The 13626-nt window shown below is 38.2% G+C and overlaps 5 protein-coding genes across 5 annotated transcripts; 4 read left to right on the top strand and 1 right to left on the bottom strand.

Annotated features, from left to right (window-relative positions):
- Window positions 1-347: 347 nt before the first annotated feature.
- Window positions 348-2645, top strand: DPB11 (protein kinase activating protein DPB11; the record flags this gene model as incomplete). Its single annotated transcript, XM_056228962.1, has 1 exon — window positions 348-2645. The coding sequence occupies one exon, from the start codon at window positions 348-350 to the stop codon at window positions 2643-2645; it is 2298 nt and encodes a 765-aa protein (XP_056083028.1).
- Window positions 2646-2855: 210 nt separating this feature from the next.
- GWT1 (glucosaminyl-phosphotidylinositol O-acyltransferase) lies at window positions 2856-4328 on the top strand (the record flags this gene model as incomplete). Its single annotated transcript, XM_056228961.1, has 1 exon — window positions 2856-4328. One exon carries the CDS (start codon window positions 2856-2858, stop codon window positions 4326-4328), a length of 1473 nt encoding a protein of 490 aa, XP_056083027.1.
- Window positions 4329-4471: 143 nt separating this feature from the next.
- On the bottom strand, window positions 4472-7993 carry SRS2 (DNA helicase SRS2; the record flags this gene model as incomplete). Its single annotated transcript, XM_056228960.1, has 1 exon — window positions 4472-7993. The coding sequence occupies one exon, from the start codon at window positions 7991-7993 to the stop codon at window positions 4472-4474; it is 3522 nt and encodes a 1173-aa protein (XP_056083026.1).
- A 618-nt stretch (window positions 7994-8611) lies between these two features.
- On the top strand, window positions 8612-10681 carry TOK1 (Tok1p; the record flags this gene model as incomplete). Its single annotated transcript, XM_056228958.1, has 1 exon — window positions 8612-10681. The coding sequence occupies one exon, from the start codon at window positions 8612-8614 to the stop codon at window positions 10679-10681; it is 2070 nt and encodes a 689-aa protein (XP_056083025.1).
- A 305-nt stretch (window positions 10682-10986) lies between these two features.
- Window positions 10987-13608, top strand: KHA1 (Kha1p; the record flags this gene model as incomplete). Its single annotated transcript, XM_056228957.1, has 1 exon — window positions 10987-13608. The coding sequence occupies one exon, from the start codon at window positions 10987-10989 to the stop codon at window positions 13606-13608; it is 2622 nt and encodes an 873-aa protein (XP_056083024.1).
- Window positions 13609-13626: the final 18 nt, after the last annotated feature.

Below are 13626 nucleotides of genomic sequence, written 5' to 3'. Positions count from 1 at the left end.
CTGGGTCTATACACTTTCAGCTCTGATCGTGTGCCACTATTCGACACATAGTAATGAAAGGTGTTTTCATTGGCCTGAAATTCTTGGCCCCTCGATCATGATCATGGAATTTTTGCCATGAATTATTCAATTTTTTTTCCCTCTCTCATGGCGGTGATGCCTGTTTCCTTACCCTCATCAATATAGAGGAAAAAGTTAATACGCGTATGGTAAGGTGAATCTATATAGTGCAATTGGTACTGTGTAGCTATATGTATGTGCCAATAAAGAAGTAAGAACTGTACGCGAGCATATAAGACTTGCGATCAAAGTATGGTAAGAACTTTGCCATCAACATCAATATTACTATGAAGCCTTTTCAAGGAATAACGTTTTGTCCAACTGCAATAAATAATGAAATTTTATCCAAAAAGATATCCAAGAAGATCATCAAATTAGGCGGTATCTTTTCCAAAGATTTGACCAGACAGGTAAATGTTCTAATTGTTGGGTCTACTACCAATACGAACAAATTCAAATTCGCCGTGAAGCACAGATTCGACATCGTATTTATTGACATTCATGCCGTTAATGACATCTATCAACTCTGGTTATCTGGAGAAAACATACTACCCCAATCCGGCACCACCAGAACGACAGGCGCTACCCATGGGATGCTGAAGATACTGTATCAGCGATTCTCTTTCAAGTTTTTGCAGAATTTCAATATTTTCATCGGTAGAATAAACGATACTAGGACATGTTCCATTGATTCGTTGGTGAGAATCGTCAAGAAATTGGGCTGTTCAAGTTACAATTATCAAAATTTTGTGATTAAAGATGCCGCCTCCCATAACGACAACAACCAAGACCAAACCGAACAGATATCCATTTTTGTTACGGATACATTGTCTGGGGCAAGAGTCAATGCCGCCATTGATCAAAACTTGCCCATTATACATTTCAAATGGATCCTAGATTGCCAAAAGAGGAATGCGCTGTTGCCATACGACCCCCATTATCTTTTGCCAAAGGTGAAAGACTTAGCATATGATTCCATCGGCTTAAATTCCTGCGATTGTTGGGATAAGATTAACCTCACCTTTCCGACAAATGCAAATGTCCAGTCCAATCTACAATCACAACCCTCTTCTACTACACTAGTTCCCGCTCTCCCGAAAACATCCTCCCTCTTGAACAAGTTCAAACCGAAGGGCGATAGAATTTGGGATAAGGCCATGTCTTCACAACAGCATAGTAAAACAAATTTTTCTGTACTCGGGCACTTATCGTCATCGATAAATGATACTCATGAAGACTCAGGCGATAGAGCGACTTTAATATTCAGCAACTGCTCATTTGTCATTTACCACAGTTTCCCTGCCCATCATCGATCAATACTAACTAAAATCATCATTCAGAATGGGGGCAAAATTGAGACATCTTATCTGTGTGGTTTGTACGATCATTCTTATTATATCATTCCAAGCGATAAATCGCTTGATTCCTTCAGTGATTTACCCGATATTGAGGGCGATGAAGACGCTATGGTTACAGAATTTTTCATCGAGCGCTGTTTGTACTATCAAAAATTACTACACCCAATAGACTCATGGTCAAGGCCTTTTCTCAGCACAGTAGATTCTCAAGTTTTGTCTTCCTCAAAATTACTACATCACGACATTTCTCCTTCAGCTTTTTTAAATGTTACCATCACTGGATTCTCTGGCGTAGAACTATTACATTTAACCAAAGTTTTGAATCTTCTAAAACCAATGGGAATCAACTATGTGGAGTATCTTAATAAATCTACCGATATTCTACTAATAAACTTGGCGGCATTGCCAAGTATCCCAAAAAACCATCCGCTATGGTCCAATGAATTTAGTGATCTCTTTACTCAGTTTGCTAGTAATAGCACTGATGATGAAAGTGATAATAATAACGACAACAAAAAAGATTTTCAAAATAGCTCAATTTTGAGGAATTCTATGAAGAGGAAAATTGAGTACATCAAAAAATTCCACTCCATACCGGTAGTTACACCAGCATTTATTTTTAAACTATTATCTATCGCATCCGAGGAGAATAATGAGATTTTTTTAAATAATACCAAGTGGTGTATTATCTGCCCAAGAGGGCAGAAGGACGATTTCAAATGTAAAATTAAAAAATTAAATCATATCAACTCTATATCAGAAAAAAAATACCAAAATAATGATCCAAAAATTGACAAAACCATCCTTATGAAGAGCAACAACTTCTCATTATCAGAACACTCTATAAAAGACACTAAAAATGAGTTATTACAAAAAATCAAAGATACGGATGCCGAGAGGAAAAAACATTCTATTACCTCCGTTGTCAAGGAGAAGTCCCCAGAAAGACATATGTTAGGTATGAAAAGAATTAAGTTGGAGTCATCGCCAAATAATCTCGTCCCTAAACCAATTAAGCGAACTACGAGTTGGGGTACAATAATGTCAGAAGATGTACCCAAAGATCAGCTTTCTGCAATTTCCAATCTAGAAGAAATGATGATAACTGAAGAGCTTTCCCATACTCAGGTCACATATGGCTCCATTCAAAATAAGAAACATGCCGCTTCCTTAGATAAACCTACAAGGCGTCATACAAGAAACCACACTAAGGAATTAGATTCATAAAGCTTACTTTTTTCATTACATATGATATTTTTATTTACATATATCATTTTCTCCAGCATTATTATGCCTATTTATCTATATGCATTACCGTTATGCATGATATTACTCTTTGAAATATAACGTGAAAGGAAAGCAATATGAAAAATAGAAGAAGAATGAGAAGACACGTAATAAATATCTGTATAATTCGCAGCGGTACGTCACAAGAAAATGTCGGACTTGAAACAGAGGAAAGAGAACTTTGTGACAGGCCTCAATGGCGGCTCTATAGCAGAAATCAACGCAGTGACATCAACTGCTTTGATAACTTACATATCATGGAACCTATTGAGAAATTCCACCCTTACGTATACTGAAACGTGCAACGTACAATATATGATTGATTTTGTGTTGAATTGGGTTGCTTTGCTTCTATCAATCACTGTTTACGCCGGTGACCCATATCTTTTGAATATGCTAATACTGTTACCTTGTTTGTTCGTATTCCTTTATGGGAAATTCACGAACTCGAGCAAACCTTCTAATAAAACACATAAAAAAAAAAAGTTACTCTCACAAGAGTTCCAACTGGAAAAAAAGCCCTATATTACTGCCTATCGTGGTGGGATGCTTATTCTGACTGCCATTGCCATCTTGGCTGTAGATTTTCCGATCTTCCCAAGAAGATTTGCTAAGGTGGAGACGTGGGGTACATCCTTAATGGATCTTGGTGTAGGGTCCTTCGTCTTTAGTAATGGTATTGTCTCTTCTAGAACATTATTGAAAAATCTCAGCTTGAAAAACAAACCCAGCTTTGTAAGAAATGTATTCAATGCTTTGAAATCTGGGGGAACTCTATTGTTCCTAGGCTTGATGAGGTTATTTTTTGTAAAAAATTTGGATTATCAAGAGCATGTCACAGAATATGGAGTACACTGGAATTTCTTCATCACTCTAGCATTGCTACCACCCACTTTGACTCTTATTGATCCTCTTACGAAAATAATACCACGCTTTTCCATTGCGATAATCATTTCATGTGTTTATGAATGGCTGCTTTTGAAGGATGATCGAACTTTGAATTTCTTAATTTTGGCCAATAGAAATGGTTTCTTCAGTGCAAACAGAGAAGGTATTTTGTCATTCTTAGGTTATTGCTCGATTTTCCTTTGGGGTCAAAATACAGGATTTTATTTGTTGGGAAATAAACCAACTTTAAACAATCTCTATAAACCTTCTACGGATGATTTGGTTGTCAGTTCAAAAAAACCCTCCACTTGGGACCATTGGACTTCGGTAACCCCGCTGACCGGTCTTTGTATATGGGGCACAGTTTCCATCGTTGTCAGCCAGCTAGTGTTTCAATATCATCCTTATAATATTTCAAGAAGATTCGCCAACTTACCATACACTTTGTGGGTTATAACTTATAATTTACTGTTTTTGACTGGATACTGCATAACTGACAAAATCTTCAATAATTCTGGTGAGAACTATAAAGTTGCTCAGTCTTTGGAGTCGATGAATTCCAACGGGTTGTTCCTATTTCTTTTGGCAAATGTTTCTACGGGGTTTGTTAATATGTCTATGGTTACAATAGATGCTTCTCCCATTGTTTCACTTTTCGTTTTATTAGCATATTGCTCATTTATCGCTGTTGTATCAAATTTCTTATTCAGAAGAAGACTATTCCTTAAACTATAGTTGCGAATCATCCACATTTCCTCTTGTTTCAAATACAAAAATTACCAATACAACAAAAACAAAAAATAACTCCTACGTAGTTTCTAAATAAAAATTTCATGAACCACCACTGATTGTCAATGTAGTCTGATCTGAAAATCCAATTAATCGATAACTATAATTTCACCATTATTCAATTTCGATTTCTTTTTTGCTCGCGTCAGCTGAGAAAATATATCCATTTGACTTGATGCAGGTTCATCTTTAACCTTTTTAGAAAGTTTCTGCGTCTTTTTCATTGCTGCATCGGCCAGAAATTTAGCGTTCGAGATAATTGGACGGTTGTCTACTCTGGTGTCATCTGGATTATGTAATAACTCGGCTGCAGTTGTGTTTCTGCTATCATCCTCCTCAAACTCACTCTTTGAATCTATCACTTCCTCAATCTTTATTTCGCCGCCTGCTTTGGATTTTCTAACACGAGATCTTGACTTTCCTTTCTTTGTGATTTGTGAATGTATAATCTCTCTTCTCCTCTCTATTGATATATCGTTCAACAACTCATCATCGGATAAATCCAATTCGTTCCTGATATCTTGTATCAGGTTTTTTGACTGATCGAAGTTACTACTTCTGCTGGAGACGTTGAAAGATCCGCTTGAGGTAAGCGAATGGCCTGATTTATCGAAGTATCTTGTGCACTGTTCGTTATTATTCGGATGGGATTCCACTCTAAAAACGCCTGCAATTGGAACATGAACATTACTAGCGATTTTTTTCTTCAAGGGCCTTGTCGGTGATTGTCCATCATCTGAAATATAGCTCGTTCTACTTGGTGATGCTCCTCTTAGCGATCTTGTTGATGATTTTGGAGAGATGTCTGTAATTGACCCGTTCTCTCTTTTCAAATAGGTAATGTTCTTCCCAGTAGCAGAATGAAACTCTTGCCGACTAGGCACGCCGTTCGTTATATCGTATCGAGGTGCGTATAACCTCTTCTTGACTGGAGAAACATATGATATAGTTTCTGGAGCGTATCTTTTTTCTGGACTCTTAAGTTTATTTCTCGGAGCGTAATTTCCACTGGATCTGCTAGGTGATGGTCTTGGATTAAGTTTCCTTTGTGGCGACATAGAGTTGTCCATTTCTAGCCGCAACTGGTCTGCAGCTGATGTGAAATCGTTCACAGAGGCTGATAGTTTATTTCTAGACAATTGTATCCCATAGATATCATTCATTTGTATTCCTTGCCAAATCATTCTTTCCCTTCTGTTCCCAATGAATTGGTCATAGTCTTTGCGTAACTGATCGAGGGAAAAGAAATCATTATCTTGGGCCGGTGGTTTTTTGTTCAAAATACGATATAACTTTTCGATACTATCTGTACTCTCAAATAATTTTTGACTATCGGACATGGCTTTTACTAAATCGGTAGTCAGAAACCGGCTTGCTATGCGTGGCCTATCGACATCCTCTACTGTTGTAGTGTTTGACAAGTACAAAAGATATTTGGCACGGGTTTGTGCGACGAAAAACATTCTCCTCTCTTCATCTATAGAATCCTCCACAGATAAAACTCTACTCTTTTTTGGGCTCGTACTTTTTTTAATATTGTCTGAGTCCTCCTCCTCGTCTTCTTCCGATTCGTCTTTTTTATCGTCGTTGAACACGCAAGGAATGATCCCTTCTTCGCATCCAGGAATAAAAACTACTGGCCATTCAAGGCCTTTAGCGCCGTGGATTGTAGATATTGTGACAAAGCCATTTTTTTCACGATTCGCCCTGGCACTTTTATTGGACTTCGACTCTTCTTCATCAGCAGCATCCGAGTGAAGAGACAGTGAGTTGAAAAAATTACGGAGATATTCCTTTGGACTAATACCTTTATCGTCTACTGGGTCGTCACCATCTGTTGTTTCATTCCTACTTTCACTTTTTTCCTTATGTGAGGATTTTGACTTGTTAAGAAGAGCTAAGAAATAATTCTTCAAAAGCTCAATATTCTTATGCCTCACATTCAATAAATTAGGCTCGGATTTTTCAAGTTGTGCCGTTTTTTTTTTACCATCCTTGTATAAGTATTCGTACTTCAAACCTGACAATTCATACAGTTTATCAAATAGATCAGTGAGACCCCCTAATAGAGTACCTTTTAACAGCAACTGACAGGTTTCAATCATTGAAATGAAATCTGCTATAACAGAACGACCCTTTGTCGGTATATCCAGCATTATTTTTTTATCACTGATGTCTTTTAATATTCGAAAACATGACACCTCCGTGGCCAGTGTATCTAAGGCGCTTTTGATCTTTTCACCAGTAGTAGGACCGAGGCCTCTTGCTGGGTACAAAAGTGAAGCCAAAATTGCGTGTTTATCGTTGGGAGAAAATATCAGTTTTAGCAAATTCAACATGGCTCTTGTTTCTTTTGAATCCCAAAAGGTGTGACCTCTTATGATCTTATAGGGTATTCGGTGTTCTATTAATGCACTTTCGATTCTCTTAATTTGCCTTCGTTGCCTTACTAGAATCGCAAAGTCATTAAACGTAAACAAGTTTGGTAAGGCCTTCAGATATAGTAGTTCTCGAACTAAGGAAGGTGCCTCCAAAAAATAAGCGGGAAAATTCGTATAGACTGGTGGGAAATCCAGATCGAATTGGGCACGAAGTGGAGCCCTATTCTGACGGCCTTTGTTCTGTTGCGTTATCAAGATTTCACTTGTGTTTAAAATCTTCTGGGAGGAACGATAATTTTCTACGAGTACAATAGTTGAATACTCGATGGGGCACTTCCTACCCATTTCTAAGAAATTATGGGCCAGAGCGTTTCGGAAGGCATATATGCTTTGATCGGGATCACCCACAATGGTCATACCTCTCGAAAGATGATGGTTTCCTTTTGCGAAAAGAAACATTAAGTCTAATTGGATACCATTAGTGTCTTGAAATTCATCAACCAAAACATGCTTTATGTTTGATAAAACACGCTCTCTAGTCAGCAAACGGAACGTGTACATCAACAAGTCATCAAAGTCTAAAGTATTCTTCTTGCTCAGTTCTGATTGATAGATTTGGTAAAAATAGGCCAATGCAGCGTCATGGTTCGAGTCTAGAATGTATTCTTCAGGTAGTATTGCATTTGATTTGAGTCTTGAAATTTGTTTCTTAATAAGTTTTGGATGAATGCTCCATTCATCACCATTCTTCTTCGGCATACATAAATTTACTTTCCTCGTGATGGAGGAGGCATAGTCTCTTATTTGATCGGGAACTTTTTCTATCATATCATCCAAAATTATATCTATTTCCTTTTCATCAATGATTCTCCACTCCTTCTGTAGGTCTACCAAGTGTCCAAACCTATACAGTATCTTCAGGCAGATACTATGGAAAGTGCCAATTAGAAGCTCCGACGCATTGACATCTGTATCGCGTAACATTTCCTGCAGACGCTCTTTCATCTCGTTAGCAGCTTTGTTGGTAAAAGTGGTCACTATAATATCACGAGGAGCGATGTGGTGGTGCAGAATAAGATAGGCTACTCTAGAAGTTAAAACTTTAGTCTTCCCTGTACCGGGGCCGGCTATAACTTGTAGACCTTTTGTACAGTCAAAGAGTGCCGCCGCTCGCTGTTGCGCATTTAATTGGGATACTAAATGCAACAAAAGTTCATTATTTGACGACATCTGCTGTCTCTAGATTCTGGAAATCGAGAAATCAAATTAACGTGATACTCGGAAATTGAGTATAATTATGGATGGCAAAAAATAACTAGGAGGAGCAGGAAGTGATCTAAAGCCGTAAAAAAAAGTTTATCAAGTATTTTGAAATATAAATAATTATAGACTTTCTGTAAAAGAAGCCTAAACAGCAGGATCAAAATCGCTGAATGGCCTTAAAGCTGGATTCTCCCTCATCAGTATCATCTTAATGTTGTCATTTTAGTTTGTTTTGAGTTTTTTGGGAGTTTTTCGCATTCGCGTCTTGTTACCCTAACGTGCTCTGAGCGGCGCTATCATAATGGGAGGGAAATAATCTGCGTTTTATTGCAATTGGCTGGTTTTTTTCGTTATTCAAGACAGTGAATACGTATACATATAATGAAACTGTACTAAAAACGATCAATAGAAGGCTCGACATCACTTAACTCATCGAATATCCCATGAATCATCTTGTCTCATGTTCCTTTCTCCATCAAAATTAGCCGCGTCTCCGTAGATCGTGAGCTGGTGTCTTCGCCCTTTTCTAGCTGTATAACAAGGCATCATTTATATGTTATTCCAGTTGTTTTGGTAAATAAAATAATGTTGATGGATAGCTTCGTCATAAAGAGACAGGAATATGGTAGTATGGAGAGAGTGAGTCAAGAGAACTCAGCTCGAGCTGTTAAACCACATCCGAAGCCCAAAGTGAAAGGCACTGGGGATGCTGTTGCGGACGAGCTAAAGGACGCGCTGCGATTTCGAGATGAAAGAGTTAGCATCATTAATGCAGAGCCTTCTTCATCCTTATTCGTCTTTTGGTTTGTGGTCTCGTGCTATTTCCCCGTAATAACTGCCTGTTTGGGTCCCGTGGCTAATACCATCTCAATAGCCTGTGTGGTAGAAAAATGGAGATCCGTCAGGAACAACTCAGTGGTGATGAACCCGCACAGTAACGATACTGACGCCTTGATGAATCAAGTAAAAACTGTTTTTGACCCTCCCGGTGTTTTTGCCGTCAATATTGTGTCTCTAATATTGGGTTTTACGTCGAATATTGTCCTGATGCTTCATTTTAGCAAAAAACTGACGTACCTTAAGTCTCAGTTAATTAACATCACTGGTTGGACACTAGCTGGTGGGATGCTTTTGGTGGACGTGGTTGTTTGTTCTTTGGTTGACATGCCCAATAGTTACAGCAAAACCATCGGGTTCTGGTTTGCCTGCATCAGTTCCGGTCTATATCTCGTATGCACTATCATTTTGACAACACATTTTATTGGTTATAAATTACAAAAATATCCTCCAACATTCAATCTTTTACCCAATGAGAGAAGTATCATGGCATTCACTGTACTACTGTCTATATGGTTGATTTGGGGCGCAGGCATGTTTAGCGCTCTGTTACACATCACGTACGGGAATGCACTTTATTTCTGTACGGTATCATTATTGACTATAGGACTAGGTGACATCTTACCTAAATCAGTTGGTGCTAAAATCATGGTTTTGATCTTTTCGCTATCGGGAGTTGTCTTAATGGGTTTGATAGTGTTTATGACAAGATCCATCATTCAAAAATCGTCTGGACCTATTTTCTTTTTTCACAGAGTTGAAAATGGAAGGACGAAAGCTTGGAAACATTATATGGATGGCGATAAAATTTCATCTGAAAGGGAAGCGTTTGATTTGATGAAACACGTTCGCAGAACAGCATCGAGGAAGCAGCATTGGTTTTCGCTGTCAATGACAGTAGCAATATTTATGGGGTTTTGGTTATTGGGAGCCCTTGTATTTAAGTTCGCAGAGAATTGGTCATATTTTAATAGTATTTATTTTTGTTTCTTATGCTTGTTGACTATTGGATACGGTGATTATGCTCCCAAAACTGGCGCAGGCCGTGCATTCTTCGTTATCTGGGCTTTGGGCGCTGTGCCATTAATGGGTGCTATATTATCCACAGTGGGTGATCTACTGTTTGACATATCTACCTCTCTAGATATCAAGATCGGTGACTCATTTAATAACAAGATTAGGTCCATTGTCTTTAATGGACGCCAAAGAGCGTTATCCTTTATGGTGAACACTGGTGAAATATTTGAAGCATCTGATACAAGTGAAGGTGGCCCCGAGGAGACGTCGACGAGCTCACAGTCGAGTCAAATTCGTGGGGACAGTGATGAAACGCCTGAAGAAAATCACTCTGGGGTAACATCCCCTCCAGCAAGCCCACAAGGATCTCTCTCTATGTTATCAAAAGTATCCAGTGCCAAAGGGATACTTCCACCAGAGTATGTTTCTTCCGCTGGATACGAATCAGAAGGCTCTGGAATCTGTAACCTAAGGAATCTGCAAGAGCTACTCAAAGCTGTAAAAAAATTGCATCGCATATGTCTGGCGGATAAAGACTACAAACTTAGCTTTTCCGATTGGTCCTACATTCACCAACTGCATTTGAGAAACGCTACTGACGTTAACGAATATGCGATGGGTCCAGAGTTCTGGATATCACCCGATACACCTCTTAGGTTCCCTTTGAACGAACCTCACTTTGCTTTCATGACGCTTTTTAAAAACATAGAAGAGTTAGTCGGCAATCTGGTTGAGGACGAGGAACTATACAAAGCTATAACCAAGAGAAAATTTTTGCGTGAGCATAGAAAAACACTTTGAATCTGACCAGCATGACAAGCGTTGATTTGAATTTTAGTGTTGGCTCTCGCAGGTGATTCTTCAAATATTTATATTCAAGCATCTTAATATAATAGTTATCGCATGTTTTTTTGTCGTGTACTTCTTTGGAGTGGATTGCATACGTTGTGTTTCCATCTCGCTTCAATGTGGCTGAGCTTTACGTAGAAGGGAGAAAAACAAAAACAGTTCATTTATATTACATCGCGTCCTTTTCTAAGGAACATATTAAGTAGCACCAAACAGCCCATCCTTATAGTGAAGTTGTATTATCTATATTCTACCAAATGGCAAACACTGTGGGAGGCGTTTTGTCCGGTGTAAATCCATTCCACTACAACTCCAGTTCGCCGTTAACATTATTTCTCTTCCAGGCATGTCTTATATTACTGGTATGCAATTTAGTTCACATCCCCTTTTCGATGATGAGACAACCTAAGGTTATTTCAGAAGTTATAGCAGGTATTATCCTGGGGCCCACCGTATTTGGTCAAATTCCAAACTATACGGATACGATATTTCCCCAATCATCGATTCCGGGGTTGAATCTAGTTGCGAATCTGGGAATAATATTATTCATGTTCTTTTTGGGTTTAGAAGTAGATATTGCATTTATTAAAAAGCACTTAAAGAAAGCTCTCGCAATAGGTATAACCACTTTGGCAGTGCCGTTCGGCTTCGGTTGCTTATTAGCAATTCCTTTATTCCATGCTTATTCAAACCAAACAGAAGGTCAAAGGCATGTTAAGTTTTCGGTATTTATGGTATTCATAGCAGTCTCGATTGCTGTTACGGCTTTTCCCGTTTTATGTCGTATTTTGAATGAATTGCGTTTGATCAAGGATAGAACAGGAATTGTTGTACTCGCGGCAGGTATCACCAACGATATACTGGGGTGGATTCTATTGGCTTTGAGTATCATTCTTTCGAGTTCAGAAGGAAGTCCCGTCAATACTGTTTACATTCTGCTTATCACGCTTGCATGGTTTTTGATTTATTTCTTTCCTCTAAAGTATCTTCTAAGATGGGTTTTGATAAGAACTCATGAGTTGGACAGAAGTAAACCCTCTCCACTGGCGACAATGTGCGTTCTATTTATTATGTTCATTTCTGCTTACTTTACAGACATCATTGGTGTTCATCCTATTTTTGGTGCCTTCATTGCTGGTCTAGTTGTACCTAGAGATGATCATTATGTTGTCAAATTGACAGAGAGAATGGAAGATATCCCAAATATCGTTTTCATTCCAATTTATTTTGCTGTCGCTGGCCTAAATGTTGATTTAACTCTGTTGAATCAAGGTAGAGATTGGGGTTACGTTTTTGCAACGATCGGTATCGCAATTTCTACCAAAATTATTTCCGGCACCCTTACGGCTAAACTTAGTGGCTTATTCTGGAGGGAAGCAGCTGCGGCCGGGGTCTTAATGTCTTGTAAAGGGATTGTTGAAATTGTTGTCCTAACTGTCGGTTTGAATGCGGGTATTATTAGTAAAAAAATATTTGGTATGTTTGTGCTAATGGCTCTAGTTTCTACTTTCGTCACCACTCCTTTGACGCTCCTTGTTTATCCAGATTCATATCGAAATGAAGTTCGTAAATCTTTATCAACAACTGAAAATGACGACGGGCCGGATGGACTCAATTCTAAGGAACTTGATGAATCTCGAGTGAATACTCAATTAAATTCACTGGCAGATGTTATTAAGTATAGCGTTGGTGAATTGACAACAGTGATAAATACCACGGAAGCGATCTCTCCATCTTTAAAATTATTGAACTACCTCTCTTTAGGAGTATCCCCAAAGCTCAACGGTGGAAAACAGAAAAATGAAGCCTCCTTGAGCAGAATGACAACAGCTACTGACTCTACATCGAAGCCGAACACACTCAAAATAAAAAGGAAAATGGTTCATATTTGGTCTAAAAGCATTGATGATATAGATACGAATTTAAGTGTTATAGATGAAAATTTGAGCACGTTTGAAGGAATTGGTGCATTAAGAGCCATTCATTTACGATTGCTTACTGAACGAACTACTGATTTGTTGCAATCATCCTCTTTATATAACGATGATCCGCACTTTACTGCAAACACAGATTCATTATTACAAATTTTTGATATTTTCTCAAACCTAAGCAAAATGCCATTTTCAAGTGAAGTGATATTCTCTACTATGCGTGAAAAGGCAGCTAATATTGCCGCAGTGAAAATTAATCCTACAGATTTGGTTTTGCTGCCCTTAAAGGGTGCTTCGTATGAGTACAGAGGAAGCCCGGTTTTTATTGACGAAAAATACGCAAACTTTGATCACATTTATTCTCACCTCCTGGGCTTGAATGAACTATCGTCGAGTTTTTTTGAATCTATTTTTCAGACTCTCAAAGCCAATTTTGCAGTTCAAATTTCAAATACTTATGGTAGATTGAATGCTGACCGCTTTAAGAAAAAGCGATTTAACTTATTGTTACCAAAACCGTATCTGACTCCATCAGATTATCTTGGACTATATCTCCTTTTGTTGATATGCTATAGGGACGGCTATAATAATGATAACGCTTCCTGTAGTGTATTTATCAATGGCAAAGATAGTGAATTCACAAACGATTTGTTAACTGTTTTTGCCGAGCATGAGTGGCTGACTAAATCTACTCTCAATATTGTAGAGATTCCATTTGAAACTAAAAGTCCTCAAGATTCGGTCGAAAAGTTGTCTTTCATAGAGACTGTTCTTGATATGGGTTTATCAGATACTGCCTTAAATGATTTAGAAGAAACTACTTTCATCATCGGGGAAGATCTTCTAGATGAAAATGAGATTTTCAATGAGGAAGTGAAGGCTACCATATTTGAAGGATCAAATCGTCGCTTTGATACGCTCATTGTACATCATTTTTCATCTGAATAAACGTCAGGAAAGTGTTGA

This window comes from Saccharomyces kudriavzevii (genome assembly GCF_947243775.1).
Source record: "Saccharomyces kudriavzevii IFO 1802 strain IFO1802 genome assembly, chromosome: 10".
In the NCBI taxonomy this organism is placed as follows: Eukaryota; Fungi; Ascomycota; class Saccharomycetes; order Saccharomycetales; family Saccharomycetaceae; genus Saccharomyces; species Saccharomyces kudriavzevii.
Note: the sequence above shows the minus strand (reverse complement) of the source record. Positions and strands in the feature narration are given on the sequence as shown.